Source organism: Pseudopodoces humilis, chromosome 17, assembly GCF_049639895.1.
Source record: "Pseudopodoces humilis isolate 2021_Gansu_Grassland_sample_001 chromosome 17, ASM4963989v1, whole genome shotgun sequence".
In the NCBI taxonomy this organism is placed as follows: Eukaryota; Metazoa; Chordata; class Aves; order Passeriformes; family Paridae; genus Pseudopodoces; species Pseudopodoces humilis.
The window spans coordinates 18094137-18120755 of record NC_142216.1 but is presented as its reverse complement, the minus strand read 5'-3'; the positions used below and the strand labels follow the sequence as shown (position 1 = coordinate 18120755).

The 26619-nt window shown below is 57.2% G+C and overlaps 2 protein-coding genes across 8 annotated transcripts in view; one reads left to right on the top strand and one right to left on the bottom strand.

Annotated features, from left to right (window-relative positions):
* The window catches only part of LOC102107921 (protocadherin gamma-C5), a 49379-nt gene that overhangs the window by 1462 nt on the left and 21298 nt on the right, over positions 1 to 26619 (top strand). Inside the window, exon 1 of one of the 7 annotated variants that reach the window (XM_088063421.1) lies at positions 4600 to 7174. The exons of 1 other annotated variant lie outside the window; for it this stretch is intronic. In XM_088063421.1, the coding sequence (XP_087919547.1) occupies positions 4745 to 7174 (2430 nt within the window). In that variant the 5' untranslated portion in view covers positions 4600 to 4744. Of the gene's footprint in view, positions 1 to 4599; positions 7175 to 10145; positions 12771 to 16581; positions 19280 to 19532; positions 21988 to 22520; positions 25030 to 26619 lie in introns of those variants that run through there. 5 more of the 7 variants (XM_014261203.2, XM_014261205.2, XM_088063420.1 and 2 more) reach the window with 5 other exon arrangements.
* LOC148182998 (uncharacterized) lies at positions 5 to 969 on the bottom strand. The gene has a single exon (XM_088063425.1). The coding sequence runs from the start codon at positions 829 to 831 to the stop codon at positions 142 to 144; it is 690 nt and encodes a 229-aa protein (XP_087919551.1). The 5' UTR covers positions 832 to 969; the 3' UTR covers positions 5 to 141.

Below are 26619 nucleotides of genomic sequence, written 5' to 3'. Positions count from 1 at the left end.
GCGCGCCACGGACGCGGACTGGGGGCAGAACGCGCGCGTGCGGTACCGGCTGGCGGAGGGGCGGGTGCGGGGCGCGGCGCTGTCGTCGTACGTGTCGGTGCAGGCGGAGACGGGCGCGCTGTACGCGCTGCGCTCCTTGGACTACGAGGAGGTGCGCGAGCTGCGGCTGTGGGTGCGTGCGGAGGACGGCGGCGCGCCGGCGCTGAGCAGCAACGTGTCGGTGGTGCTGGTGATCGTGGACGAGACCGCCAACGCGCCGCGGGTGCTGTCCCCCCCGCCGCTGTCTCGGGCGGCGGGCTCGGGCGGCGCGTGGTCGGGCGTGGAGCTGGCGCCGCGCTGGTCGGAGCCCGGCGCGCTGGTGGCCAAGGTGGTGGCGGTGGACGCGGACGCGGGGCAGAACGCGTGGCTGTCGTACGAGCTGGCCAAGGCGACGGAGCCGGGGCTGTTCCGCGTGGGGCTGCACAGCGGCGAGGTGCGCACGGCGCGCTCGCCGCTGGCCCGCGACCCGGCGCGCCAGAGCCTGGTGGTGCTGGTGAAGGGCCACGGGCGGCCGACGCCGTTGGCCACGGGCACGCTGAGCGTGCTGCTGGCCGAGAGCGTGGCCGACCTGCTGGCCGAGCGGGGCAGCGCGGCCGAGGCGGCGGCGCCGGGCGAGCCGGCCGGCAGCCTGACGCGCTGGCTCGTGCTGGCCGTGGCCGCCGTGTCGTGCCTCTTCCTCGCCTTCCTGCTGCTGCTGCTGGCGCTGCGCCTGCGCCGCTGGCGCCGCCAGCACCTGCTGCCGGCCCAGAGCGGCGCCTTGCGCGGCGTGCCCGTGTCGCACTTCGTGGGCATCGACGGCGTGCGCGCCTTCCTGCAGTCCTACTCGCACGACGTGTCGCTCACGGCCGACTCGCGCAAGAGCCAGCTGCGCTTCTCGGCCGCCAGCTGCTGCGACACCCTCCCGGCGCGGCCTCTGCCCGACGAGCCCGCGCCGCTGCTCGGGGACGAGGACCCTGCCGCCGCCCTGCCCGCGGATCCCGCCGCTCCCTCGGTGAGTTCCTCGGGTTGGATTCTGTCTGCAAGTGTTCCTTCTTCTGCTTCCTTTTCCTTTTGTGTGGTGGTCTCTGATATGAGTAGGAAAATACTCTGACAAGTAAGGCAAAGCCTTTGTGAGTGATGCGCTGGTGCCTCCTGCTGCCGGGGAATGTGCCTAGGAGTCGGATTTCAGTCTTATGGTTGGTGGGCATTTCAGGAGAATAGAGGCTTTTCTGTGCTTGAGATTCTGTGTTTGATAATTTTGGTTTTATTAATTCAGATTGTTTAATTCCGTTTATCTTGACAGTATTAGCTTTTCCGATCTGCTCTATTGCATTGAACGAAGTGGAAATTTACGTTCTTAGCAATGTCAGCTGTGTTCTCCATAGCACGTGTCCTTCATTTGGTTGTCATAGAGAAGTTTTGTGTTCCCGTCTAGCAATTTCAAGTTCATAAGTGTATTTTATTTTTGCACTCAATCTTACGTATTTTTGGGTTTTCTTCCCTTTTTTTTTTTTTTTTCCTGCCATCACTCTTTGGTCGGGTGTTTTGTACCACCCGGTCCTATACTTTTCTATTATTTACTATAGTTTAAAACATAGTATGGACTTCACTGTAGTATGGATTTTTATCAGCGACACTTTTCTCAAGTCAGTGTTTCTTATACTTAATTTTCACTATCGCCGTGTTCCTTTTCTTTGAATAGTCTTTAGGATTAATGCAAACCATTGTTTTATATCGAACGTGGACCCGTGTTTACCTGATTTGTTTTGGGTTTGTTAGATTTTTGACTTTTGAAAGGTTTCATTGTGTGGTCCTCATCCAGCAGTTGCATCAATGTCAACTTTGTGTAGCATTCTGTTTTTTCCACGAGGCCATTCCCAGACACTCTTCGAGTTTTCTTCTGGGAATTTCTTTGTTTGAGTAAAAAGTGAGCTTCACGCCCGGGGTTGAGTAGAGATGGTGGAAGAGTAGTGGAATCACTTGTTGCTAATCTTAAATCTAAAATATATATGTTAGCACTGGTATGTCACCTCGGTGGTGCTTCATTGCTGTGCTCCTGCAAAGATGGAGTTGAAGAACTGGATGTTCCCAGACACATTATTCATAGATTAGAGATTATATGCCTCTTTTTATGCCTTCAAACTAGCTTCAAATCCAGAAAATCGAGTGTCTTGCCGAGGTTTCTGCTGGGGTGCGTTACAGACAGCACGGCACTGCAAGGAATGTCGAGTTACACTTGTAAAAAGCATTGTTCGTTTGTGCTTTTTATGTCGCCTTAAATCTTGTTTTGAATCATTCTCTCGCGAGTAGCAGCGCTCGATCTTTCCATGCCGAGTGTTTAAAATCGGTGCAATGTAGGAGGAGGAGTGTAGCGCACATTCTTAATGCATTACTGGGTTGAAATGCTGTTTTTTCTTTCTGAGCTCCTTATCAGCCGGTGAACACAATCCAGAGTTATTGCACCTGGAGTGATTTTGTAAGAATGACCTGATTTTCCACGAGAAGCTTCTTCTGCCAAACAAAAGTTGATTTCCGAAAGATTGTTTCTATTTGTCTTAGTTTAGGGCAAATTAGGAAGGAAAACTATGGGCATTTTTTGTCTATTTTACTCTTTGCCGTTGTGCCTTTTTCAGAGAAATGTAAATACTAATGGGGGTGTAGTAACAGTAGGTCCTAATGTGCCTAAAGTTCATTTGCAAATGCTAATTTCTTGCACTGCTCTCAGTTTGGACTCTTAGACATACACAGGTATTGTCATTGTGAACTGATTATTGGTTGAAGGTTTTTCCAAAAGTCGTCTGGTTTTGTATTTATCAAAGCTGTCATACAACACAGAGCTTTCAATTAACGTTGATTATTTGAAAGCTTGAAAAGCAGTGTCTAACTTATGTGATAAAACAAAGGGTGAGGAAGGGCGAGATTCTCCTTAAATAATTTCTCAGCATTCTCTTTCTGAAGCCGGAGTGTGGCTGCTTCTTGTTGCGGAGGAAGAGCCTGTTCTCACAGCAATGATGAGGCTGAGCGATCATTTCCTAATAATCGCTACCGCAAAAGAAGCTTGTGAGATAAGAACTGAGTCTTGTAGCTTCTATCTTTCTTTTGAAACAGTAGCAAGAGTGGCATCACCAGGACCCTGTGAATGAGCACAGTAATAACTCGTGGAGTTATTTCTTGAGCAATAGGAATGTTGGAAAACCTGATGTACCTGTAGTTTCCCAAACCTGGTTTGTGTAGCGCTTGGAATGCTTCAACTGATCATAAAGTGCCCTGCTCTCTATAAGGTCATGAAATAAGATCTGCTGGTTTGTGGAGAGTCTTGTATTTCGTGATTTCCTTTGGTTCTTGCAGAGAGGCGGTGTCAATACAAACAGGCACCGAGGTAGATCAAGTGTTTTTTCATAGCCGTTGCTCTCAAGAGTGTTTTATCATTTCTGTTTTCAACCATCCCATGCCGGGAACATACAGTGTTTTATCATGGCAAAAGACATGTCAGTGCATTTGAGCCGTGGGTAAACTGCCTTCTCTAGTTTTGCCCTTCTAAGATTCGTTTTTGTGACTTTTTTTTAATTTATCTCAAATTCTCCATCCTGCAAAAGCTGGCTGACATGTCATTAATGCCTCGGGTGTCACCATAAATGAGTTATTAACCTCATTTTTACAATTCTCAGAGTAAAAAATTCAGCACACTGGTAACTATCCTGGGAGCACGGGTACCTCTTTTAGTCTATCCACGTTCATAGATCTACTTACTTACGCCATTCACTGAAAAATCTTTTGAATAACTGCTTTAACAAGTAATTTTTCCCAGTTATAGGACAAGAAGTTGTGGTAATCATGATTTGTAAAACTGGGAACATGTAAGGATAATGCTGTTCTAGAGAATAAGACTTGCCATTTCCTCACAGTCACAGTAACTGAGAGGGGGATATAAAATAAAATTAACATAAACAAGAATCTCCAGAAAGGAAGTGTTTCTGGTGCTTCTCTTTTTGTAGAAGTATTTGTAATACTTCTCTTCCTAAGTATATTGTGGATGTTGCTTCACAGATATTGTAGAAAAGAAATAAAAGAGCTGGGTAAAGAGAGCCCACAGCAGTAATAGAAGGGATAGGAATCTGAAAGGCATTTGATGCACAGTGTACGTGCTTATACTTACCTCTACCCACCTGTGCTCCTTCGTACGAAGTGTATGTGATCCTTCACTACTCCACTACACGTTTTCGAGCCAGACTCCGCATTTTTGCTTCGGAACAGAGCTCCTCGATTCCCCTTTCCGCGGGTATGAAAAAACTCGCCAAACTAAACTCCGACTCTCGCTTTTCGGTGGCTGATGGAGGTGAGCTGCCAACGGTGAGGCAGGGGCGAGACCCCCTCGGGCGCGGCCATCGGGCGGCTGCAGTGGCGGGGCGGCGCCCCCGGGTGCCGCTGTTGGCCGCCGCCTGCCGGCGCTGGAGCCGCCGCCGCCGCCGCCGCAGCGCCCGGCCCCCGCAGGCTGCTCGCTCGGCCGGCGCCGGCCAGAGCGGCAGCGGCAGCGGCGAGAGGCTGGTTTGGTGCGGCTTTGGTGCGGCTTTGGTGCGTCGCTTGTCGGGGAGCAGCGGCGTGGTTGTGGGGCCGAGCGGGCTGTCTTCGGTGCGGCGGCCCGTGCGCTGTGTGGCGAGAGCGGCTGGAAGGGAGGCAGGGCAGCGGCAGGAGGCAGGAGCTTGGCGAGCGGCGGCGGCGGGCGAGAATGGCGGTGAGGCGGCGGCAGAGGCGCGGGCCGGGCGGCGGGCGAGCGCTGCTGGCCGCGGTGCTGCTGTGCGTGTGGTGGCGGGCGGCGGCCGAGCGGCTCCGCTACGCCATCCCCGAGGAGCTGGGCAGAGGCTCGCTCGTGGGGCCGCTGGCGCGGGACCTGGGGCTCAGCGCGGACGAGCTGCCGGCGCGCAAGCTGCGGCTGAGCGAGGAGAAGCAATACTTCACGGTGAATGAGGAGAACGGCAACCTGTACGTGAACGAGAGGCTGGACCGGGAGGAGATGTGCGGCGAGTCGGCGTCCTGCTCTGTCAGCTTCGAGGCGCTGGTTCACAACCCTCTGAACGTTTTCCGCGTGCAAGTGGACATCCAGGACGTGAATGACAACGCGCCGCGATTTCTTAAGGAAAATATCCACTTTGAAATCAATGAGTTGACATCTCCCGGTGCTCGATTCGCCGTGGGCGTGGCCGAGGACGCAGACGTGGGCAGTAACTCACTGCAGGGCTACGAGCTGGAGGCCAACGGGTACTTCGCGGTGGAGGTGAAGGAGAGCCAGGACGGCAGCAAGTTTGCGGAGCTGGTGCTGCGACGTGCGCTGGATCGAGAGAGCGAGCCCAGCCTGCGTCTGCTGCTGACGGCGCTGGATGGCGGAGACCCGCCCCGGACTGGCACCGCCCAGCTCTGGATCAACGTCACCGATGCAAATGACAACCCTCCCGTGTTCGCGCAGGATCGGTACCGGGTCAGCCTGCGAGAGGACACTCCTCCGGGATTCGCGGTGCTGAACGTCTCTGCCTCCGATGCTGACGCCGGCACAAATGCCCACATCACCTACGGCTTCGGGAAAATGCCGGCCAAGGTACTTCAGAAATTCGTGCTGGATGCAGAGAGCGGGTCTATCATGCTGCAGGATGAGATGGATTTTGAGGATACGCGAGGTTACATGTTGCTGGTGGAGGCGAGGGACGGAGGGGGTTTGGTAGCGCACTGCAAGGTGGAGGTGGAGGTGCTGGACGTGAACGACAACGCGCCCGAGATCACCATTCTATCCCTGTCGAGCCCGGTGCCCGAAGATTCTCCAGCTGGTACCGTGGTGGCCGTGCTGAAAGTGCGGGACAGAGACTCCGGCGAGAACGGTCAGGTGTCGTGCGAGCTGTCGGGGGAGGCGGCGCTGTCGCTGGTGGCGTCGTCGGGCGGCTCGTACAAGGTGGTGACGGCGAGCGCGCTGGACCGCGAGCAGGCGTCGGAGCAGCGCGTGACGGTGGTGGCCCGGGACCGGGGCAGGCCGTCGCTGTGGAGCAGCAGGGAGCTGGTGCTGGAGGTGTCGGACGTGAACGACAACGCGCCGGTGTTCGAGGAGGCGGCGTACAGCGCGTACGTGGCGGAGAACAACGCGGCGGGCGCGCTGGTGCTGCGCGTGCAGGCGCGGGACGCGGACGCGGGCGCCAACGGGCGCGTGAGCTACTGGCTGGCGGGCGGCAGCGCGGGCGCGGCGGGCGCGGCGCCGCTGGTGTCGGTGGAGGCGCGGAGCGGCGCGCTGTACGCGCAGCGCTCCTTCGACTACGAGCAGTGCCGCGAGTTCGCGGTGGCCGTGCGGGCGCAGGACGGCGCCGCGCCGGCGCGCAGCCCCACGGCCACGGTGCGCGCCTTCGGGCTGGACCGCAACGACGACGCGCCGCGGGTGCCCTGGCCGGCGGCGGCGGCGGCAGCGGGAGAGGCGGCGGCGGGAGGGGCGGCGTCTCCGTTCGAGGTGGTGCCGCGCTCGGCCGAGGCCGGCTACCTGGTGGCCAAGGTGGTGGCGGTGGACGCGGACGCGGGGCGCAACGCGTGGCTGTCGTACGAGCTGGTGCAGGCGTCGGAGCCGGCGCTGTCCCGGGGGGGGCGGCACAGCGGCGAGGTGCGCACGGCGGGCGCCGTGTCCGAGCGGGACGCGGCCAAGCAGCGTGTGGTGGCCGTGGTGAAGGACCACGGGCAGCCGGCGCTGTCGGCCACGGCCACGCTGCACGTGGTGCTGGCCGAGAGCTTGCAGGAGGCGCTGCCGGAGCTCACAGACAGAGAAGCCGTGTCCGAGCTGACTTCTGATCTGAACCTCATTCTTGTTGTGTCGCTCTCCGTCGTGTCCTTATTATTTGTTTCCACGGTCGGGTTTTTTTTCTTCTTTAAATGTCGACAGTCGAGGAGCCCTCCCATTTTTATAACTTCTGATAAGGAACTGTATTCCACCTTGGGCTCAAAAGCACCATACAACTACTGCAGCAGCACGCTGCCCTTGCCCTATTCCTACGAGGTGTGTTTAGCCTCCGAGTCGGGGCAGAAGGACTTCACGTTCCTGAGGCCAGGAGCGGCAGCCTTGTCTACCCGTCTCCTATCGGCTGATCCCGGCTCAGGCACTCCTTCTGGGAAGGACCCTCCTAGCTCCGGACAGGTGAGCCTCTGTCCTACGGTCCCTCTGCGTGAGTTTTTGTTAATCTTTTTCTCCTCTGTTCTGCCGTCGGTGATCAGTGGGAACCGGCAGATCTGAACATGCCGGCGCACTGCTCAGTAGCTCAGGGTCGTGGGAATGTGAGCGATTGGGTGTATATGTCAGATCTTGACTCATCCTTTTGACCTGCCAGTTCTTATCCGGAAATTGCTAATTTTCCCCGAGGAGCGACGCCAATGTTGTCAGTATTTCTGTCTGTCTTGGAGAAGGAGAGACAGATTCTAGTTTCACCGAACTGGAGTGGTGAGGTGGACTCGGGTGGAGTGGGAACAAAAGTGTCGTGGGGTCTGAAGCTGAGACAACCCTTTTGGCTTGGTCTAGAGACCACTTATTGTCTCAGCCACATTTGGGCGCTTTCATATGATAATGATGTGTGAACTACCCCGGCGTGTTTACTCAGTGGGGGCAGCCACGCTGTTCCTCTCTCCTTTTCTGGCAACCTCGATTCTTTAGCACTCTGAACCCCTTCAAGAGAAGGTTTTGTATACACCCGTAACTCAACTTCTTCCCTCAGTCTGTAGAGCTGGAGCTGATGCTTCAGTGTAACTCCAAGCCTGGCATCGAGCAGAAGGAGCTTTTTGTTCCCTGCTGCCACCGGCTTCTGTGGAACCTCAGTGGAGTCGAGAAAAATGCCCAAGTGAGCGGTTCAGGCTGGGATTTGGCTTGAAACCGTCCCCGAAGGAATTCCTGGTGCAGGGGAAGGCGTCTTCCCCCTTAGCTGTTGTGCTTTCCCACTCGTCTGTAATATTCAGGCTTCCCATCGAGGTGGAGAAGACGTAATGTCTCCACATGAGTCGAAACACGGTAGATGGAACTGTTCTGTCTTCCGTGCCTTTCCCGAGATCTCTTTTCTACTCATCTCTGCTGCTTGGCCATCCCGCTACTGCTGGCATTAAACGGCCAAAGTGCTCTGGTACAGGTGGTGTGTGCACTCACAGGTAGGGAAATTACTCGAGAGCTGCGGTCCCCATGTTCCAGAAATTGTCTGGTAAATGGCGTGTAGGAAAAACCTGAAATGGGCAGTGACGGGAAAAAGAAGTCAGAGCTTACAGTGGTTGGGAAAAGGAGTTTATTTTAGAGAAATAAGTAGCTTTCAATAAGACTATTTGAAGATTTGGGTTGAAGAGAACTGTGGATTGTCTTGGTTTTCGATAATACGTAAGAAAGAAAAAAAGAAAGAAAATTTGGGCTTGGTTTTCTATGAGAAAAGAAGTGCTTTGGGAACGTTAGATGACTAATACAGGATTTTATCTGTGTGTAACCCTATCACATGTGAACGCTATGTGAACTTTTATGGCATTCTGTGGACAGGTGATGAGCGATAAATAACTCTGATAAAGTTTATCTTTTGGCAACGATTAATCAGGAGAAAAGGAAATAACTGAGCATGTAGATAGGACAGATTGCGCCGACCCTTTCGATATTGCCGACTATATGTAAGCGCAGAAATACATCTCAGGTTGGATCCCATGTGCTCACGGCAGCTTTTAGGATTGTGCGGGGCGAGGACACGCCGAGGTCGAGATCCTCTCGGCGAATGTCGCTGTGTCCAGCGCTGATGCGGGTGGTTTGCAACCCCTACGAGCTCAATTAGAGGGGTAACAAATAACCCGCAAGTTTCCGAGCCAGTTCTGCGAGGCTTTGAGAGCCTCCGTAAGTGAATGAACGCGTGAGCGCTGATTTCCAGTCCGGTTTTTGCCGGATGTCGCCGTCCCTTCCTTACCAGCGTCGGCTGTGGGATGACACCTGGGCGCTGTGTCACAGCTGGGTTTTCACAGGGTTCCTGGCGCTCCCTTATCAAGCTTCCTCGTCCCCTTTTCATTACCCGTGACAGCCGAGCAGTTCTGGGGGTGACAGACAACAAATGCCGAAATTTTGGTCATTTTATCCTTATGCGCGCGTGGAAAGTCGGAAAACCCGACGTAGCACGAGTTGTTGATGACAGCAACAATAACCCAAGGCAGGTTTTCGACCAGGCACTGCCAGGCTGTTGCTGCTCGGGAATGGGATCCGTTCCCACCCCGGTGAGCCTGCACCGCAGGTCGCAGAGCGTGATTTCCCTGAGTTAACCTGATGAAAAAAGTACCAGGGAGCAACCCGGGAGATGGCGAGAGTAGGAGGGCGTATTAAACCGAGATTTCTGAGGTTTGTCGGGGAAGACACCTGCTGGGATAGTGGTGGCAGTGGTGATCCCGCAGGAGGGGAGATGCTCTGGAAATCCTGCGGCGGGAGCCGCCTCGCGGCGAGACTCCGTGTTGCGGCCGGAGAAGCTGCTCAGAACTCGGCAGCACGAAATCAGGGTCGCTTTGCCGGCCACCCTGCTTTGGTGGCACACTGAGCAGCGACATCAGGACTTCTTGAAAGGGGCTTCCTCCCAGGAAGGGGCTGGCCAAGCATTTGGGTGGGAGGACCAGCATCTTGGAGGTCCTGAGACACACTGGGAGCTGATGCGTCGTGCTGGCTCTCCCTGGCACCCTGCGTACCCCGAAGGACCCTCCCTACTCATCCTCCCTCCCTCTCCATTTCCCCTTCTTACTCCCGCTGCCTCATTCCAGCGAGGTCTTCCCGGGACACGCACCCCAAACACTCCACGTCTCCGTATCGCCCCTTTTGGCGTCACGCTGCCAACTTTTACACCTTCCTGCCCGCACACGCGATCCCTGTGTCCGATCTACCCTGCCCCTGCCAGCGCTCTCCCCCGCCCGGCTGGGGTTTCTCGCAGGGCTGTGTTCTCCCTTCAGGCTCTGCCCGCTCCATCCCCGCTGTCCTCGAGCGGAGGTGGCCGCGCTCCCTCCGGCGGGGCTCGGCGGCGGCGGGGCTCGGCGCCCTGCGCTCTGTGCAGTTATTGGACGGGACTCTGTGTGCCGCTGTCGGCCAATGATGGAGCGGGGGGGAACTGGCGGCCCGGCCCCGCTCGGAGCAGGGATGAGGCGCAGACGGTCTCAGAGAGACTGGGAGTGAGTCACCGCCGAGCCCGCCGAGCAATGCCCGGCTCCCCGCCGCCGCCGCCGCTTCCCGGGGCCGCTGGGCAGCGGCATGAGGGGGCGAGCTGAGAGTTTCTAGCCGGGGCGGGGGGGCGAAGCGGAGAGCGCGGCCGTCCTGTGCGATGAACGGCGCTGCTGTAAGGAGCCGCGGCGTGACGACGGGGCAGGTACTGAGCCTCTTGCTTTTGTTCGGCGTTTCCGACTGGGTTTCCGCCGCGATTCGCTATGCGATCCCCGAGGAGGCGCGGAGAGGCTCCGCGGTGGGGAATGTGGTAGCCGACCTGGCGCTGGACCTCGGGCAGCTGCCGGGACGCCGGTTGCGGGTGGTGTCCGGCGGCAATAAGAAGTACTTCGGGGTGGATCTGACGAGCGGGGCGCTGCTGGTGAACGAGAGGATAGACCGGGAGGAGCTTTGTGGCGCGCTCTCCCCCTGCTCCCTCAGCTTTGAGATCGTGGTGGAAAACCCGCTCGAGCTGTACAGCGGCACCGTAGAGATCCAGGACATCAATGACAACGACCCGGTTTTTCCCAGCAGCCAGGCGAGGCTGGAAATCAGTGAGTCAGTGGCTGCCGGAGCGCGCTTCCCGCTAGAGAGCGCGCAAGATCCCGATGTGGGAATTAACTCTTTGCAGACCTACCAGCTCAGCGCCAACCCGAACTTTGCGCTCGACGTGCAGACCAGGGTTGATGGCAGCAAGTACGCGGAACTGGTGTTAGAGAAGGAGCTGGACAGGGAGGAGCAAAGGGAGCTGAATTTGGTCTTGACTGCGCTGGATGGAGGCAGCCCGCCACGGTCGGCCCACGTGCAGATCCACATTGATGTTGTAGATGCCAACGATAATGCCCCGGTCTTCAACCAGTCTACCTATAAGGCAAGTGTGAGGGAGAACACGCCCAGCGGTACCCTGGTCGCCAGGATCAGTGCATACGATCTGGATGATGGGGCCAATGGAGACATTGTCTACTCCTTCAGCAGCCACACCCCCGCCAAGGTACGAGAACTCTTTGCTCTGGACTCAGCCACAGGGGAGTTGAGGGTCAAGGGACAGCTGGACTACGAGGAAACAAAGTTGTACGAGATTTACTTACAGGCTAAAGACAAGGGGGCCGTTCCTGGTGTGGCTCATTGCAAAGTGCTGGTGGAAGTCGTGGATGTGAATGACAATGCTCCAGAGGTGACAGTGACTTCTGTGTACAGCCCTGTGCCTGAAGATGCAGCCCCAGGGACGGTTGTAGCTCTGCTGAGTGTAACAGACTTGGACTCCCATGACAACGGCCTGGTGAACTGCTTTATTTCCCCTGGGATCCCGTTCATGCTCAGCTCCTCCCTCAAAAATTACTACACTCTGAAAACAGAAGGAGCTCTGGACCGGGAAAAGGCAGCAGAGTATAACATCACTATCACAGCCAAGGACTCGGGCTCACCACCCTTGTCTGCAGTAAAACACATCCTGGTGCAGGTGTCAGATGTCAATGACAACGCGCCCAAGCCGTCCCAAGACTCCTATGACGTCTATGTTCTGGAGAACAACGTGCCCGGCATCCCCATCCTTAACGTGAGCGCCACAGATCCGGACCTCGGGCGCAACGCCCACCTCTCCTATACCCTTTTACAGGGTGACATCGCTTTTGGCCATCTCTTCTCCATCAACCGGGAGAATGGCACCATCTACCTGCTCACCTCCCTGGACCATGAGGACCAGGTGGAGTTCAGCATGATGGTGCAGGTCCAGGACGGTGGCTTTCTGCCTCTGGCCACTAATGTGTCGGTCAGTGTGTTTGTCACTGACCTCAATGACAATGCCCCAATGGTGCTGTACCCTCACCCCAACAGCACCACCACCTACACTGATGTGGTGGCACCAGGCACTCCTGCTGGGCACATGGTCACCAAGGTGGTGGCGGTGGATGCGGATGCAGGGTACAATGCCTGGATCTCCTATACCCTGTTACAGGCCACTGACCCCAGCCTCTTCTCGGTGGGGCTGCACAACGGGGAGATCTTCACAGCCCGCCAGCTCCGCGAGGATGATGCTCCCGAGCACACCTTAGTCATCCTGCTGAAAGACCATGGGGAGCCTGTGCTGTCCACCAGTGCCACCATCTCCATCTCTGTGGCTGAGATGGTCAAGGAGGTGCTCACTGACCTCACTGATGTGGCCCCTGACAGTGATCCCAGGAGACATGTGACTTTCTATCTCATCCTGGCTGTGATTTTGGTGTCAGCAGCCTTCTTCATCACCATGTTGTCCGTGGGCATCTTCAAGTGCTACAAGTGGAGGCAGTCGAAGGAGCTGTACAACAGCTCCAGGAATACCATGTACAGGACACCAGGGCCCTTCCACCACATCGATGCCGTGCGGGGTGGCTTCACGCCACCCAGCTTCTACCACCAGGTCTATCTCACCACAGACTCTCGCCAGAGTGATCTCCTGTGTAAAAAACCCTTCACTTCCAGCCCCTTGGGGAGCTGCCAGGGCACCATAAGGAATGGTGAGCCAGGGCTGTACCACCAGATTGTGGGCACCACCAGCCGGCTCCCCACACCTGCCGAGGTAATGTAGCTTCTTCCTTGGAGTGTCCCAGCTGGGCAGAGCCGCGGTTCATTTGTGCCATACGCGTGTGGTTGCGTGTTGGGGTTGGGAGCGATATCCAGTTGTGCCAGGCCTCTAAAGAGTTCTGCTACACCTGAACAGGTGTTCTCTGGAGCCAAATGAGACATCCTGAGGGCTGATGACTTTTGCACTGTGATGAGCAAGATCAAGTGAGTCAGTTTGTACATGTTGGCGATGATGCATCTTTTGGACATAGTTTTGGGTACGCCTTGCTTGAGTAACCAGTGGAGGCTGAGGTCAGCTTGAAACCACTTGTTAATCCTTGGCACAAAGTTTGTTGTTGATGGTATTTCCTTCCCTTTGCAAAAGGAGAGCCAAGGGGAGCACTTGCTCTGCGGGGGGAGTGTAATCTCTGTGTGCCGTGACTCGGTGGGGGCTGGAGAGGTGGCGCTGCAGATGGGGCAGGGAGCTGGGGATCGGCGTGTCGCCTCTCACGGCGCAGCACCCAAAGCTGAAGGATGGTGCTGGTTCCACAGACAGTGGTCGCAGAGCAGTCCTTCCATGTTTGACTCCTGAATGGTTCTGGTTTTATTTCCATGCAATTTCAGTGCTGATGTTCGCTTTGCGGGGGTGGGTGGGATTGCAGACTGCCCCAGTTGCTTGCAGGGCTCCGCAGGGCTGGACTTTGGCTCTGAGCAGGGTGGTGAGTCCTCCACTCTGATGTTCAGAAACCCTGTTACAAGCTCTGCATGCTTTGCAATATGCTGTCTCTGGGTGATGTCTGATGTCCTGACAGAACAAACTGCAGGCTGGAAGGCGTTTGCGCATGGCAGCAGCTTCTGTGCTTCTCTCCCGATGGGAATTGTGCTGCTTAATTTGAAAGCTTTCAATTAAAGGAATGCTTCAATCTTCAGAGGTTGGGCCAGGTAGTGGATCCAGTGGAGGGGGAGTTTGGATCTGGTGGATTTCCAAGGTCGTTGGTGCTGGTAATTTGTCCTTCCTGGGAGGCAGTGGGTAGGAGTGACTGGTTCCTCAGAGCAGAAGGAAGTGAGGTGCAGCGGAAGCTGTTCATGGGTGTGAGGCTGCAAGTGATGCCTGCTCAGTGTGGCCAAATCACAGATGGAGGCAGAAACCTCTCAGAATTATTTTATGCCTTTTTTTTTTCCCCTGCTTGCATCACTGCTCAGACTCAGCACTTCTGATTTGTGGCAGGTGAGAAGGGCTGCAGCAGCTGCGGGAGCAAGTGCTCCTCTGCATGGTGTGGGCTGTGCTATGGCTGGGGACAAGGATGTCCCTTCCACCAAAACGTCCTGAAAAGATGCCTCTGGTAGTGAGGGCAATAAATTATTTGAGAGTGGGGGTGGAAGGAGGGCAGCAAGCCTGAGCCTTAGCCATGATTGCCTCCTACTCCCCAGTACTGTGCTGGAAAGGCACTGACAGTGAGAAATCACCTGGGCTGGCTCTGGGCTCTGGATTTTCGGTCTTTGTGGTGACAACAGACCGTGTCAAGCCTGCAAAGGCTTTACACCTCCTTGCTCTGCAGGGCACAGCCAGCCCCCAAAAGTGATGCAGTGGGAAGGGTGTTGGCTCTGTGATGAGTCCTGCCATGAAGGATCCTACCCTGCAGGATCTCCAGTGATCCCTGGGTTGTCTGGCTTGGTGTCTTTCCACAGGGTGAGCTCTGACCCTGTGGAATAAAGAACATCTCCTTCTCCATCCTAGACACCCCATACCCTTCCCACCTTGTCACACCGTCCCCATCCCAGGCTTTGGTAGACCTGAGCAGCAGCAGGAGCCGCCCTGTAAAGCCCTTGCTCCGGGTCCTTGGTGACCGAGCCACCTCAGGACACTGAGTGGGTTCTCCCAGGCTACCTGGGCTTTGCAGAGGGCTTCTGCTGAGGCACTGCAGCAGCACCAAACCCATCCCCAGGGGTGCAGCACCCTGTATTGCCAGTGGAAAGCTCTGTCACCCTGCTGTACTGTCCTGGACCCTGCCTGGGATGGGGACAGGGCACATTCCAGTGCCAAGGTTACTGTGACAGCTTCCTGCTGGTGGCACCGCCAGGAGCCCTGGGGGAATGAGAATGTCCGAGCAGGAATTGGTCTCTGTGCGCTGGGGAATCCCCTGTCCAGTGTTTTTCTGCATTGTCTCTTTAAGGACACCTTCTCCCCTTCTCCGGAGCCGGCAGTAGGTGGGGCCCGGGCAATGTTCTCGCCATTCATAAGGTTCTTCCCGGTGTCTCTCCCTGACTGGCAGCAGACTGGTCCCGCCTCACGGCTCTCGGAATAGGCAGGGAGGTGCTGCAGACGGGAGGGAGGACCCTCGACTGCAGCACCTTCACTGTCCCTGTCCTCGCCAGAAAGATGCTGTCCCTTATCACCGTCCGCCGTGCCGGGCACGGGTGCCCTCAGCCTCTCTCACCTATTCCCCAGGTTCCCAGTGGTGCCCAGGTGGTGGGGACAGGCAGGATCTCAGGCAGGCACTGGGTCCCCTGTCTGCCACACCACTGCAGACCCCAGCCCCCAGGGTCTGCGTGCACCCGAGGGAGGGTCAGGGTGGCCTTCAGTGCACCAAGGACAAAGACAGAAAGGTATTTTTACAGAAGCATGTAGTGACAGGACATGAGGGAATGGTTTTGAACTGACAGAAGGTTTAGATTAGATAACAGGTATAAAAATTCTTCCCTGTGAGGGTGGTGAGGCACTGGTACAGGTTGCCCAGAAAAGCTGTGACTGCCGCATCCCTGGAAGTGTTCAAGGCTGGGCTGGATTGATCTCTGAGCAGCCTGGTGTAGTGGAAGGTGTCTCTGCCCACGGCAGGAGGTCAAAATGAGATGATCTATAAGGTCCCTTCCAGCCCAGGCTGTTCTGTGACTCTGTGACTGTGCATGGCTTCTGCAGGGATGTGAACTGAAATAAAAACCTACAGCTTGCCAACATCATGTGGGACAGGGAGAGCAGGAAAATGCTGCCTGCCCCCCCGCCCCCCCCCCCCCCGCCGGGAAGTTCAGACCTCTGCTTTTGCCCTCAGGAGACTGACTGCAAAGCTGTACTTACCACAGAGTATCAGTGTGTGCGTCTGCCAGGTGGGAGGCTCGGGCTTCTTTCCCAGTCTGACATCCTGACCTGGTGTTGAGATCCTGTGGTGATCTAGTGGCTTTATTGTCTGGCTCTGTGTGTTTGCAGTGATTTGGGTACTGTGAAGACTGACCCATTTCCTTGCCCCAGGGTGAGGAAGTGGCTTCCAGTCAGGTGTGCATTGGGAGCAATTGTATTTTGGCTTTGAATGGCTCACCTGCTTTTGCTTTTCCACCTTCAGCCTCCCACTCCCACGGAGGGCTGGCAGGGGTGGGTGTCCCCGTCTCAGTGCAAGGTCTCCTGGCCGGTGGTGGCACTGGTGGCAGTGATGCCTCACTCAGAGAGGCAATCATGGGGTGCAGGCAGCAGCCAAAGCAGTAGCTGAGGGGGAGAAGAGGGGTGAGAGAAGAGCCCCTGGCACCTCGGGGCTCTAACAAGCACCTTTTCATCGGGCATGAAAAGTCCTCTGGCCTGCGTTCATGACAGCTGCCCTTTGTCTGTGGGCATGATGTGAAGCCACCATTGTGGAGGGGGAGCACACAGGGAGGGCTTGTACCTTGCTTCCAGGCTGCCAGGACGTGCAGTTTCCCTGTGAACGCAAAGCGAGCTGTCGGAGCAAGTGAGTCAGGCTGGCGGAGGGGAGGCCGGGGGTGGCAGCCCCGCTGTTGCCGGCTCAGGCCCCTGCTTCCCGCACCTCCGGAGCCACTGCTGGCCGAGAGGGGATGGAGCTCTTGGCCAATTGGGCGCTGATCTGAAACGAGGGGGGGAAAGCTGCTTCTCCCCCCCCCTCCCACCTCCGCGCTGGGGCTGTGATTCAGTTCCCCTCCCCCAGCCCACCCCCTCTGCTTGGAGGCTGACAGTTGGAGCCGCAGCCTGCCGGAGCCCCGGAGCTGTTTTCTAAGCCGTGGAAGAGAGACCCAGGGATTTAGTCGCAGTTCCTCAGTGCCTGCTGTGTCCCGGGCCGGATGCGCGCGGACATGGAGAGTGTCAGCCTCCAGCGACCCGCCTGGAAATGGCAAGTACTGAGTTTGTTTTTGCTCTGCGGCTGGGGCTGGGTCTCCGGGCAGATCCACTACTCGGTGGTTGAGGAGTCAGAGTTGGGAACCGTGGTGGGGAACGTGGCCCGGGACCTGGGCTTGAAGGTGGAGGAGCTGCCGGGTCGCAGGCTGCGCCTGGGCTCAGAGGAGAGCTTGCGCTACTTCGCCGTGCGCCTGGACAGCGGCACGCTGGTGGTGAGCCAGCGGCTGGACCGCGAGCGTCTGTGCGGAGCAGCTGCCAGCTGCGTGCTGTCGGTGCAGGTGGTGACAGAGAACCCCCTGCAGCTCTTCCGCCTGGAAGTGGAGATCCTGGATCTGAATGACAACTCCCCGAGCTTCCCCACCGCTCACCGCACCCTGCGCATCGCCGAGTCTGCCACTGTGGCCGCGCGCTTCCCCCTGGAGAGCGCGCAGGACCCCGATGTGGGCACTAATGCTGTGAGCTCCTACCGGCTGAGCCCGAACTCCCACTTCTCCCTGGACGTCAAGCAGCAGCCGGATGGCAAACTCTTCCCGGAGCTGGTGCTGGAGCGTGCCCTGGACCGGGAAGAGCAGCCAGAAGTGCAGCTGGTGCTGACGGCTGTGGACGGGGGAAGCCCAGCACGCTCAGGCACGGCACAGATCACGGTCCAGGTCCTGGATGTCAATGACAATGCACCCGTCTTTGACCACACCACGTACAAGGTGAAAGTCCCGGAAAACACACCTGTGGGGGCTGTGCTCCTCCGGGTCAATGCGTCTGACCCCGACGAGGGTCCCAACGGGGAGACACAGTATTCCTTCGGGGTTCACACCTCCGACTCAGTGCGGAGACTCTTTGCCCTGGATCCCCGCTCTGGCGAGGTCCGGGTGAGTGGGGCCCTGGACTTTGAGGAATCACGTTTCTATGAGATCTACGTGCGAGCCCACGATGGAGGGGTCCCAGAGATGGAGGGCAATTGTGTGCTGCAGGTGCAAGTGGAGGATGCCAATGACAACCCCCCGGAGGTGCTGCTCACATCCCTGTTGAATCCGGTGCCAGAAGACACCCCACCAGAGACTGTCGTGGGGCTCTTCAACATACGGGACCGAGACTCAGGGGCCAATGGGGATGTGAGCCTGGAGATCTCCCCCGATGTGCCTTTTGCCATCAGGTCCCTTCAGAACCACTTCTCCCTGGTCACCCAGAAGAGCCTGGACCGAGAGTCTACCTCACAGTATGCAGTGGAGCTGATCGCCCAGGATGGTGGTTCTCCTGCCCTCACCACCACACTCACGCTGCTCCTCAATATATCTGATGTGAATGACAACCCCCCACGCTTCTCGCAGCCCTCCTACGAAGCCTTTCTCCAGGAGAACAACCCGCCTGGCTCCCTGCTGTGCACCGTCTCTGCCTCAGATCCTGACGCCGGGGATAATTCCCGGCTTGTTTACTCCATAGAGAGTGGCCAAGTGCAGGATGCCCCCATCTCTTCCTTCGTCCACATCAACCCTGACAATGGTAATCTCTATGCCCAGCGCACCTTCGACTTCGAGGTGCTGCAGGTTCTGCCGGTGTCTGTGGTCGTGAGGGACTCGGGGTCCCCCCCTCTGTATGCCAATATTACTGTCTACATCTTTGTGCTGGACCAGAACGATCATCCCCCCACCATCCTGTACCCTGCCAGTGACAGCGATGTGCCGGCACCCCAGAGGGTTCCACTGTCTGCCCCACCGGGCTACCTGGTGGCCAAGGTGACAGCAGTGGATGCAGATGCTGGCCACAATGCCTGGCTCTCGTACCGACTGTTGCCACAGTCCACCGACCCCTCCTTGTTCCACGTGTCGCTGTACACCGGGGAGGTGCGGACGGCGCGTGCCTTCCAGGACAGCGACATGGCAGTGCAGCAGCTCGTTGTCCAGGTGATGGACAACGGTGACCCTCCGCTCTCCACCACTGCCACCATCACTGTGGCCCTGGAGGAGGCAGCCCTGGAGGAGAGCTTCAAGCCTCAAGATTTCCTGGCTGGTGCCAAGGAGAAGCCGGACCTGACCTTCTACCTGATCATCGCGCTGGCAGCTATTAGCACGGTGGCACTGGCCACTGTCACCCTCCTGGCCGCCCGGTGCCTCCGGCGCAGGGGCCGTGCCGCCGTCTCACCCTACTGCTGCTGCTGGCTCAGCGAGTCGCCCTCCCGGGACTTCTGCAAGCACTCCAGCCCCAAGCTCCAGCTCAGCTCCGACGGCACCCTTAAGTACATGGAGGTCACGCTGCGACCCACCGACTCCCCGTCCCAGTGCTACAGCACCTGCTTCTCCCCCGGCTCCGAGCGGAGCGACTTCACCTTCCTGCGGCCCTGCCCAACCCCCGCCACGCTGCCGAGGGAAAGCGGGGTTTTCCTGCCCGCCGCCGGCACGCTGCGGGACCGCGGCCAGGTGAGCGGCGGTGCCGGGGCGGGGTCCGGCGGTGCCGGGCGTTCCGACGGCGCGGTCCCCGCGGGGGGCGCGGAGCGGCCGCGCCGGTTCGCGGGCCGTGATTGGCGCCGGTGTTGCTGTCCTGGGGAAGGAGCGCGGCGATTGGAGCGGAGCCGCCGCGGCCGCAGCCAATGGCGGGGCGGCTGCGCGGCCGCGCTCCCCCCGCCCCGTCGAGCCGCGTCCGCCCCAAACAATGAATGGGAGCGGCGAGCGCTGAGCGCGGCCCCCGGCGCCGAGGGCATCGCTCCCCGGCCGGCCACCCGGCAAGGATGCCGAGGGCAGGGCAGGCTCGCCGGTCCCTGGGGCTGCCGCGTGTCTTCTCCTTCTGTTTGTTCTTGCACAGCTCGTCTGCTCAGATCCGATACAGCATCCCGGAGGAGCTCACACGGGGTGCCTTTGTGGGCAATATCGCCAAGGACCTGGGCACGGATGTGGCTAAGCTGGCGGCAGCTAATCTGCAGGTACTGTCGGATTCGGATTCCCAGTACTTCTCCGTCAATGTGAACACCGGTGTTATTATGGTCAGCGAGAGGATAGACCGGGAGCAGCTCTGCGGGCAGAACCCACGCTGCTTCCTCCACTTGAAACTTGCCATCGAGAACCCGGTGGAGTTTTATCGTATTGAGGTGGAGATCCTGGATATCAATGACAACCCCCCGCAGTTCCCCAGTGATGAGGTCTCCTTGCGCATCTACGAGCTGGCATCTCTGGGTGCCCGCTTCCCCATCCAGCCAGCCCAGGACCCCGACGTGGGCACCAACACCTTGCAGACCTATCACCTGAGTGCCAATGACAACTTCAACCTCAACGTGAAGGCCCGCACTGATGGTGGAAAGTTCCCTGAGCTGGTGCTGGAGCGGGCCCTGGACCGGGAATTCAGAGCTTTCCACTACCTGGTGCTGACTGCTGAAGATGGGGGCTCTCCCCCACAGTCCAGCAAGATACGCATCACTATTCAGGTCCTGGATGCCAACGACAACCACCCAGTCTTTGACAGACCATCATACGGAGCACGCTTGGTGGAGAACTCGCCGCTGGGCACCCTCGTGGTGAAGTTAAATGCCACTGATGTGGACGAGGGACCCAACGGAGACATCCGCTACTCCCTCAGTAGCCACAACTCAGCTGCCTTACGCCAGATCTTTGCCATCGATGAGCAAACTGGGGAGATTCGTGTCCAGGGCAACCTGGACTTTGAGGAGGCGACAGTGTATGAAATCGAAGTGGAGGCCAAGGACATGGGGTCGCCCACGATGGAGGAGCACTGCAGCGTGGTGGTGGAAATCACTGATGTCAATGATAACGCCCCTGAGGTCATTCTTACCTCCTTCTCAAGCACCCTGAGCGAGGATGCACTACCGGGCACAGTGGTGGCCGTGATACACGTCAGAGACAGGGACTCTGGCGAGCTGGGCAAGGTCCTGTGTCACGTGTCTCCAGATCTTCCCTTTCAGCTGCGTAAGGACTATGAGCACCAGTACTCGCTGCTCACCAGCACCCGCTTGGACCGGGAGCACGTTGCCTACTACAATGTCACCGTCTCTGCCTCAGACCTGGGCAATCCCCCACTCTCCCGCCACACCATCCTGCCAATCACCCTGATAGATGTCAATGACAACGCTCCCCAGTTTGAGCAAGCATCCTATGAAGTGCTGGTGGCAGAAAACAATCCAGTGGGCAGCGTGCTGGTTACAGTCTCTGCTGCTGACCCTGACTCGGAGCAGAATTCCCGCCTGTCCTACTCCATCCTGCGAGCCGGTGGGACAGATCCAGGCCTGGATCCTGCTCGCTACCTCTCAATACATCCCACGAATGGGCAGGTCACTGCCAAATTCCCTTTTGACTATGAACAAACCACCTATCTCCAGTTCCATGTGGAGGTCTCTGATGGTGGCTCCCCGGCCCTGAGGAACAGAACACTGGTTCATGTTTTTGTAGTGGACCAGAACGACAACGCCCCACGGGTGCATTTCCCCAGGGCTGGGGAGGACTCTGCTACTCAGCTCCGAATTTCCCCCTCCATCGTCCCTCCTGCCCTCATCACCAAGGTGGTGGCAATAGATGCGGACTCGGGGCGCAATGCCTGGCTATCCTACCACCTCGTGGAAGCCACAGACCTGGGGCTTTTCAGCGTGGCCCTGCGTTCCGGGGAGGTCCGGATCATGCGGGCTCTGCAGGAGACGGACGCCTCTGCACACGAGCTGCTGGTGGTGGTCCGGGATGCCGGGGAGCCCCCGCTCTCCACAGCTGTCACACTGGTGGTGCTGGTGGAGGAGAAGGGTCCAGAGGCCCTGCAGGGCTCCGAGGCTCGGGCCGCTGATGGTGGGGGCTTGCCCACTATTACCCTTTATCTGATTGTGTCCCTAGTGCTCATCTCCACCGTCTCGCTGGTGGGACTGGCAGCGCTGGGTATTCGGTGCCTCCGGCGGGGCTCTGCACCTGCCAACCAGGGCGGCTGCGTGGAGAGCGTGAACACGCTTCAGCCTCCTCCTAGCCACATCTTTGGGCACTTGCACTATGAGCCTAAGAAAGGGGACACTGTGATGGGCGTGCAGGTGACAGCAACAGCACCCCCCGCCCCTCGTTACCGCTCCTGCTTTTCGCCAGTGTCGGATATCAGCGAGTTCATGTTTGTGAAACCCTCCGCGGATCCCACCCTGTGCAGCGAGGTGAGCTCGGGAGTGCGGTCTCCAGCCTGAGCACAACCCCGCTGCTGGCGGGGCTCGGCGCCGAACCGGCCGGTTTTGGGGAGGGGGTGTCCGCCGGTGGCCGGTGCCAGCGGCCGGGGCGGGGCGGAGCGGGGTTCCCGCTGCCGGGAGTCCCCGGCGCCCTCCCGGCGCTGCGGGGGCGGAGTGGCGGCAGCGGGGGAAGGCGGGGGGGCTACGCCGTGCGTATTTTGGGGAAGGCGGTGAGATGGAGAAGGGGAGGAGGAGGGAGAGAAAAAGGAGGAGGAGGAGGAGGAGGAGGGGGCTGTGGAGAGACGTAAAACTGTCACTCGGTCCATCCCCTCCGCTCGCCGACTTTGTGTGTCTTTGCGTATCGAGGAGCGGTTCAGCCGGCCGGGCTGAGCTCGCCCCCTCCCCCGCCTCTTCCATCCCTCCCTGTCCGGCTCCGGCGGCTCCGGCGGCGGCTTCCTCCCTGCACAACCCGCTCGGACCCCCCCGGGGCGCAGGGGTTCCGGCTGCCGGGGCCGGCTGCGGGGGCGGGGAGGAGGGGGAGGCTGCGCGGAGCCGCCGCCGCTCCTCTCCGCGCCGCTCCGTTCGCACACCCGGCACGGGATGCTCTCGGGACAGAGTTTGCCATGGCAGCTCCCGCTGCTGCTCGCAGCCCTCTCCTGCCTGCCGGCTCCCAGCTGCGCCCAACTCCACTACTCCGTGCCCGAGGATCGCGAGCCGGGCTTCTCTGTGGGCGACCTGGCCAAGGACTTGGGGGTGGAGGTGCGGAGCCTGGCCGCCCGCAACCTGCGCCTGGTGAGCGAGGGTGGGCAGCGGCACTTCAAGGTGGACCTGGCGGCAGGTGTGCTGCTCCTGGACAGCAGGCTGGACCGGGAGGCGCTGTGTGGGCAGAGCCCCACGTGCTCTCTGCACCTCCAACTCGTCATGGAGAATCCCCTCCAGCTCCACCGTGTTGAGGTGGATGTCCTCGATGTCAATGACAACGCGCCCCAGTTCCCCAAGCCTGAGGTGGTGTTGGAGATCACTGAGGTAGCCAACCCTGGGACTCGGCTGCCCTTAGAGGTAGCAGAAGACCCGGATATGGGCTCCAACTCCATCTCCACCTACGAGCTCAGCCCCAGCAAGCATTTTGCCCTGAGCATCAACGTGAGAGGAGATGGTGTTAAAATGCCCGAGATCGTACTTGAAAAAGCACTGGATAGAGAGAAAGTGCCTGTTCATCATCTAACACTGACAGCTCTGGATGGAGGGAATCCTGTGAAATCTGGCACTGCCAGGGTTACTATCCATGTCTTGGATGCAAATGACAACCCTCCTGTGTGTGACCCACCCATATCCAAGGTACTTCTGGAGGAGAACGTGCCAGTGGGCACTCTGGTCACCAAGCTGAATGTCACCGACCTGGATGAAGGTCCCAACGGGGACGTGGAATATTCTTTCAAAACCAGCAATAATGCACCCGGTAAATTCACCAAACTGTTCTCCTTAGATGCCCGTACAGGGGAGATCAGAACCAAAGCCCCGCTGGATTATGAGGAATCCAGTGCTTACGAGATTGCAGTTCGAGCCAGGGACAAGGGATCACCAGCCATGGAAGGCCACTGTCACCTGCGAGTGGAATTAATTGATATCAACGATAACAGCCCAGAGATTGTGCTGACCTCTGTCTCCAGCCCAGTGCAGGAGGACGCAGCCCCGGGCACGGTGATCGCCCTCATTGGTGTGAAGGACAGCGATTCCGGTGACAATGGGCAGGTCCGTCTGCAGATAGCAAAAGAGCTCCCGTTTAAACTCGTGTCTTCTTTTAAAGAGCATTTCTCGCTGGTCACCAGCGGGCCCCTTGATCGGGAAAAGGCCAGTGGATACAACATCACAGTGAGGGCTGTGGATTCAGGGTCCCCCCAAAGGGCCACGCAAAAAACCTTTTATCTCCGCATTGCTGATGTGAATGATAACGCACCGAATTTCTCCAGCCCTTTTGATACAGCTCATGTTCAGGAAAACTCCCTCCCTGGAACTTCTGTCTTTTCAGTGTTGGCATCAGATCCTGACGAGGGTAGCAATGCCAAGCTGTCTTACTCCATCCTGGACAACGGGATGCAGGATGTACCTATCTCAACCTACTTCCGAATAGATCAGGACAATGGCACCATCTACACCATGCGAGCTCTGGATTACGAGCAGGACAAGGTGTTCCAGGTGCCTGTGGAGGTGAAGGATGCTGGGTCTCCTGCTCTGAGTAGCACTGCTGTGGTCCATGTGTTTGTCCTGGACGAGAATGACAATGCTCCAAGCATTGTCTACCCGTCTGTCCCCAAGGGCTCTGCCTTCCACCAAGCCATCCCGGCCTTGGCAGAGCCTGGCTATCTGGTAACTAAAATTGTAGCAGTTGATGCTGACAGTGGCCATAATGCCTGGCTGTCCTACCAGCTGCAGGAGTCTGCTGAGGCTTTGCCTTTCCAAGTGGAACGCCGCACTGGAGAGATAAGGGTTGCGCAGGCTCTCAGGGAGTCAGAAGATTCCCACAGGCTGGTGGTCGAAGTGAGGGACAACGGCACGCCGTCCCTCTCAGCCTCCGTGGTAATAGTCATTTCTCCGGAGGAAAACAGCGTGCAGGACTTCTCCAAGTCCTTGGACCTCCCCCAGTCTTCTCCCGAGGATACCAACCTAACGCTTTACCTCATCATCTCCTTGGTGTCCATCTCCCTCGTGTCCTGTGTGATGTTCGGGCTGGCGGCTGCCCGGTGTCTCAAAGCTGGCAGTGCCAGCTGGACCTTGGCGGGTTGCTGCCGAGGGACTGGCCGCAAGCCCGCCTCCCATTTCCGAGGGCAGATGAAGCCAGATGGCTTCATCAAGTACCTGGACGTGGGAGGAGCGGGCCTGACCTCCCAGGCACAGAATTACACCTCTTGTTTCTCGCCCATGTCTGACCAGAGCGATTTCCTCTTTGTAAAGCCCTTCAGCCATTCTAGCACTGCGGAGACCGTGGCTGCCTATGAGCAGGTGACCAGCACCTTAGCGAGTCCCTGCGATGGGGTAAGAGATGGCTGTTTCTTACTGTCCTCCCAGCTAAGTGCAACAGTTTGCCATATCCAGGCCAGCTGGCTGCTCTCTGTCTGTCCTTCCTCCCAAGACGGCGGCCTCAGGGCACACGTGTCACTGTCATCTCCTGGGAGGTGGCAGGTGAAAGTTTTGGCTCAGCTTGTTGGAGGTGGGGGAAGGGGCTGAGCAGAGTTACAGAATCAAAGACTCTGCGTTTGTAGCAGTGGAGAATTCCCCCTCGGCCCCGCTCGTACTCGTTTCTATTTAAAGTGATTCTTAGCCTGGGCAGGAACAGGTTTTTTGGGGGTTTAACTTCTTGGTTCTGTTCAACCCCTTTTTCCTACATGGCACATGAACTGTGGTGCGGAGGAGGTTGTCTGAAAGGAAAGCCTGCCTGTGTTTCTTTTGCTCAGTTTTAGAGGTGCATTGTAGAAATTTCTCATTTCCCAAACCGCAGGTGTTACTAATTACCGACTGTGCCTCGGCAAGGAATCATTTTCCAGCTTGGTCATGTTGAGCGAGGAGCTGAATTCAGTATTCAGCACTAAAATACTGAAATGTCAGGAGTGACATTATTCACAAAGATCCTGGTGACCTTATGTGCCCTTGGGCTTGCAGAGGCTGAGGAGCGGCAAGCTTTGAAAACTTGAGCTGTTTGTACTCAGGTGCCTAAATATAGATGTAGGTGACTGTGTTTAGCTGGAGCTTTTATAACTTTGGGATATAAAAAGTGAAGCAGTTTTGTGCCACAAATGCCTGCCCTAAATTTGAAAATGGTAATTACAACAGGAATTCAAAATATGGAAGGGCTATTCAAAATATTGGGAAGGGCTTATCTAGTGCAGTATTGTGTGTCAGCGTGCATCTGAAATCTGGAGGGCAAACAGCTTCGTTTCTTTAAACAGCTTCATTTGCATGCAGCATGGGGACCAGTGGGACATCTATTTTAGGGGAGTAATTTATTCCAATATCTTCTTTCATGAGTATCATCAAAGCTGCAGAGAAATTAGTGAGAGCACATCTACTAAATAAAAATCTAGGTCAGCTCTACTCGTCTTCTCTTTTCCTTAGTAATTGCGTGTACAAGCAGAATAATCCTATAAAACTGATGTTCCACTATGTATGGACTACGAGCTGCTCCTTCCTAAGATAGCTGAGGGAAGTGCTGTCCTTTCCAGGTAGTATGTCATCACTCTGAAGTTCATTAAGATGATGATGATTTTGGGAAGTGTGTGTGTTTTCCTGACAGAAACAGTTGTGCTATTTAGTGCTTTCCACAAAGGCACGATTCAAACAGGAATATACAAGCTTACTCCATGTCCTTCCTTATTTACAGAATGTTCATTGTCTGGTTGTAAAATAACACAGGCAGAGAGCGATATGGGGGCTTATTAATGAGGTTGCAAAGTGTGCTGCTGTGTCTGAAGGTTATTGTGTCTCCTAAACAAATAACGCTTTTTCCTCTTGCTGTCGGAAGTTTATTCTTTTCTCTGTGGACAGAAAAAATATTGTAGTGCTCCAAGGCCACAGCAGCTAGGAAAAGTCATTCAAATACAGTGCCTGAAAACAAGATCTCAGGCAGGC

What these genes read in the sequence shown, in the direction of transcription:
- LOC148182998 (XM_088063425.1), bottom strand. Translation starts at nt 831, where the DNA reads ATGCCCACGAAGTGCGACACGGGCACGCCGCGCAAGGCGCCGCTCTGG.